The following is a 3468-nucleotide window of genomic DNA, read 5'->3' as shown; positions in this document are numbered from 1 at the left end:
CATCCAAAACTCCTTAAATGAGAATATGAGGGATTAGTCCCATATAACTTTTCATAAGGTGTTTTAAAAGATAACAATTTTGTAGGAGATCTATTAATGATGTAGGTTGCAGTCATGAGTGCATCCCCCCAAAACTTTATGTGGAAGGTTAGATTGAAAAAGTAGGGCCCTACAAATTTCCAAAATGTGTTTATGCTTTCTTTCAACAACACTATTTTGTTGTGGTGTTGCCACACAAGATGTTTGGTGTAAAATGCCTTGAGAAGACAAGAAACTGGAATTTTCTGAACTTGATCCTAACTCCCAAGCATTATCAGATCTGATAACCTTAACCTTTTTGTTGAATTGTCTTTGTGTCATGGCTAAGAAACTTTTGAGGATTGGGAAAGCATTACTTTTAGTTGTCAATAAGGTAGTCCAGGTTCCCCTAGTAAAATCATCAACTATAGTAAGAAAATATTTATAACCATCATAGGTGGGAGTTTGATAAGGTCCCCATGTATCAATATGTATTAGATCAAAAGGTTGTTTAGTGGAAATATTGTTGTTAGGAAAAGGAAGCTTGTGTTGTTTTGCTAATGGACAAACAGGACATGGAACAGAAAATTTTGAACACACATTAAAAGTAACATTACTGATATTTTTCATATTTAAAAGGGGCATATGACCCAACCTTACATGCCACAATTGGCTTTGAACATCAGAAATCGAACTACAAGATAAAATGGATGATATATCCTTCTTTGAATAAAATTTAAAACTGGAAAGACTAGAAATAAGACTGTTAGAAGATGGAACAGTTAGAATTGTATCTTTGAGGACATAGAGGCCATTCTGTTCTTCCCCAAGCTGCATTATTGGGCTCTTCATTGAAAGGCCCTGCATAAAACAATGAGAAGTGGTGAATAATAAAAATCTGGAAAACTGTTTGCACAGCTTATGGACAGATAGAAGATTAAAATGAAAACTAGGGACAAATAGAACATTGTGTATGATAAAATTAGAGAAAAACTTGATGGATCCTGAGGAAGAAACCTTAACCTTTTGAGAATTGGGTAAACTAACATTAATGGACCTGGGCAGAGGCATAAGATTAAAGAAAAATTCTTTGTTATAGCTCATGTGTTCTGTTGCACCCGAGTCTATTATCCAACTATGTTTTGTGAATAATCTATGATTGACCTTGGAATACATTTTGGAATTTAAGGAAAATGGACTAGGAGTGAATTTTATACCAGTGCAGTTAGCAGATGCAGTGACTTCAGAGGTAGGACCTTGATCATCTTTGTTCATGTCTTGCAGCATCTGCATAACCTGAGCAAGTTGTTTAGTAGATAAGGGTTTTCCCTGAACTCCTTCATCTGTGTTACAACAACAACAACAACAACCCAGTGAAATCCCACAACATGGGGTCTGGGGAGGGTAGAATGTACGCAGACCTTACTCCTACCAAGGTAGGACGGCTGTTTCCTGGAGACCCTCGGCTCAGTAAAAGCATAAATGCATAAAAAATGTTAGATAAAAATAGAAAATTAAAAGCTTTATGAGAAAAACAACAAACAAATAACGAATAGATAACAAATAAATACAAATAAATAAATACAAATAACAAATAACGATTAAATAAATAATGAAAGCATCACAGGTAAAATTGAGTAATCAAAGCATAGAAAGTAATAAATAATAACAAAAATAACAAAAATCAGAAGTAAATGCATAAAAAATGTTAGATAAGAATAGAAAATTAAAAGCTTTATGAGAAAAACAACAAACAAATAACGAATAGATAACAAATAAATACAAATAAATAAATACAAATAACAAATAACGATTAAATAAATAATGATAGCGTCACAGGTTCAATAGAGTAATCAAAGCATAGAAAGTAATAAATAATAACAGAAATAACAGAAATCAGAATTCACAGCGCAAGAGATCGTAATGCACTACTACGCCTATGAATAGAGAAGAATAACGAGATTATGAACTAGCATTCTACCCTAATGTGGGCCCTCCACACCCTCCTATCTAAGGTCATGTCCTCCGTAAGCTGTAACTGCGCCATGTCCTGTCTAATCACCTCTCCCCAATACTTCTTCGGCCTACCCCTACCTCTTCTGTAACCATCCATGGCCAGCCTCTCACACCTTCATCTGTGTTGTTAGCAAAAATTTCCCAAGAATAATCATTTGATGAGACAACATTTCCTTGTACATTATTCTGAAAATTACTTTGCTTAGTAAACTTGAAGTTAGTGGGAAAACCATGTAGTTTATAGCACTTATCAATCAGATGTCCTGTTTTCTTGCAATATTTACAAACCATCCCAGATTTCTTATTCTCATAAGTTTGCCTTTGTGTCCTAAAATCAGTGGTAAAGGTCTTGTTTCCATTATTTGCATTTGCAGCAACAAAAGAGGATGATTCCCCTGGAAATTTAGGTGTGTTTTTGACCTCTCTTTGTTTTTCCTCTTGAATTAGTAGTGCATAGGCATTTGATACAGTGGGCAGAGGTGAAATCATGAGAATATTTCCTCTTGCACCACAATAAGTATCATTCAAACCCATCAAAAACTTAAGCAATCTTTCATCTTGTTTGAACTTGATATTTTTTTGTTTTGCTCCACAGGAACAAACACAAAGGCATGGTGAAAAAGAGTCCAAGGTATCCAACTCATCCCAGAGTCGTTTCTTCTTGGTGAAATAGGAAGCAATATCAGAAGCACCTTGGATTAAGTCACTAAGCTCCTTTTGGAGTTGAAAGAGCCTATCACCTGAGCTTTGGCCAAATCTGGCTTCCAGCTCTGTCCATATATCTTTAGCAGTAGAGTAATAGAGAACACTTTCTGAAATTTCTCTAGATAGAGAATTTAAAAGCCAAGAAATAACCATGTTGTTGGCCCTAGACCAAGCTCTGTGTTTATCAGTTCCTGCACTTGATTTTGGGGATGAACCATCAACAAAGCCAGATTTATTTTTTGCTGTCAAGGCTATCCACATACCTCTCTTCCATCCACCAAAACTTCTCCCATCAAACACTGCATTGGTTAGCAGTGTGCCAGGAGAGTCTGATGGTGAGATGAAGTAAGGATGAGAGGTATTGTTAAACTCATTATGATTAGTATTGGTCACTGTAATGGGAACTTGGGTCCCAGAAGCAACACTACTATCATCTGCCATTGTAACAGATTTATAAAAGTCAAGAAAAAAAAACAAAAGGAATGAAATGAGAGCAGATTTAGATCGAATGATACCGTGATAGAAATAAAAAATGACAAAGAAACAAATTGAAGTGGATTTTCTGTTCTCTTTTCATCTGCACAATACATGTTTATATAGCAATGAAAGGGAATAATTGAGAGCCACTAACTATACACCTGTCCCTATACTATTGGTTTTTGCCATAACAAACTATATTTACACTTAATGCATAGCATGTGATCATTTTGCTTTATTTGTGGCCATGTG

At 35.2% G+C, this 3468-nt stretch overlaps 1 protein-coding gene across 1 annotated transcript; it reads right to left on the bottom strand.

Moving 5' to 3' along the window:
• Positions 1 to 784: 784 nt before the first annotated feature.
• On the bottom strand, positions 785 to 3180 carry LOC129903789 (uncharacterized). The gene is made up of 3 exons (XM_055979312.1): positions 2148 to 3180; positions 1236 to 1361; positions 785 to 879 (listed from the first exon to the last, which is right to left on the bottom strand). Exons 1-3 carry the CDS (start codon positions 3178 to 3180, stop codon positions 785 to 787), a joined length of 1254 nt encoding a protein of 417 aa, XP_055835287.1.
• Between the last annotated feature and the right edge of the window lie 288 nt (positions 3181 to 3468).

Source organism: Solanum dulcamara, chromosome 9 (assembly GCF_947179165.1).
Source record: "Solanum dulcamara chromosome 9, daSolDulc1.2, whole genome shotgun sequence".
Classification (NCBI taxonomy): Eukaryota; Viridiplantae; Streptophyta; class Magnoliopsida; order Solanales; family Solanaceae; genus Solanum; species Solanum dulcamara.
The sequence above is the reverse complement of the archived record's forward strand: the minus strand, read 5'-3'. Positions and strand labels throughout refer to the sequence as shown.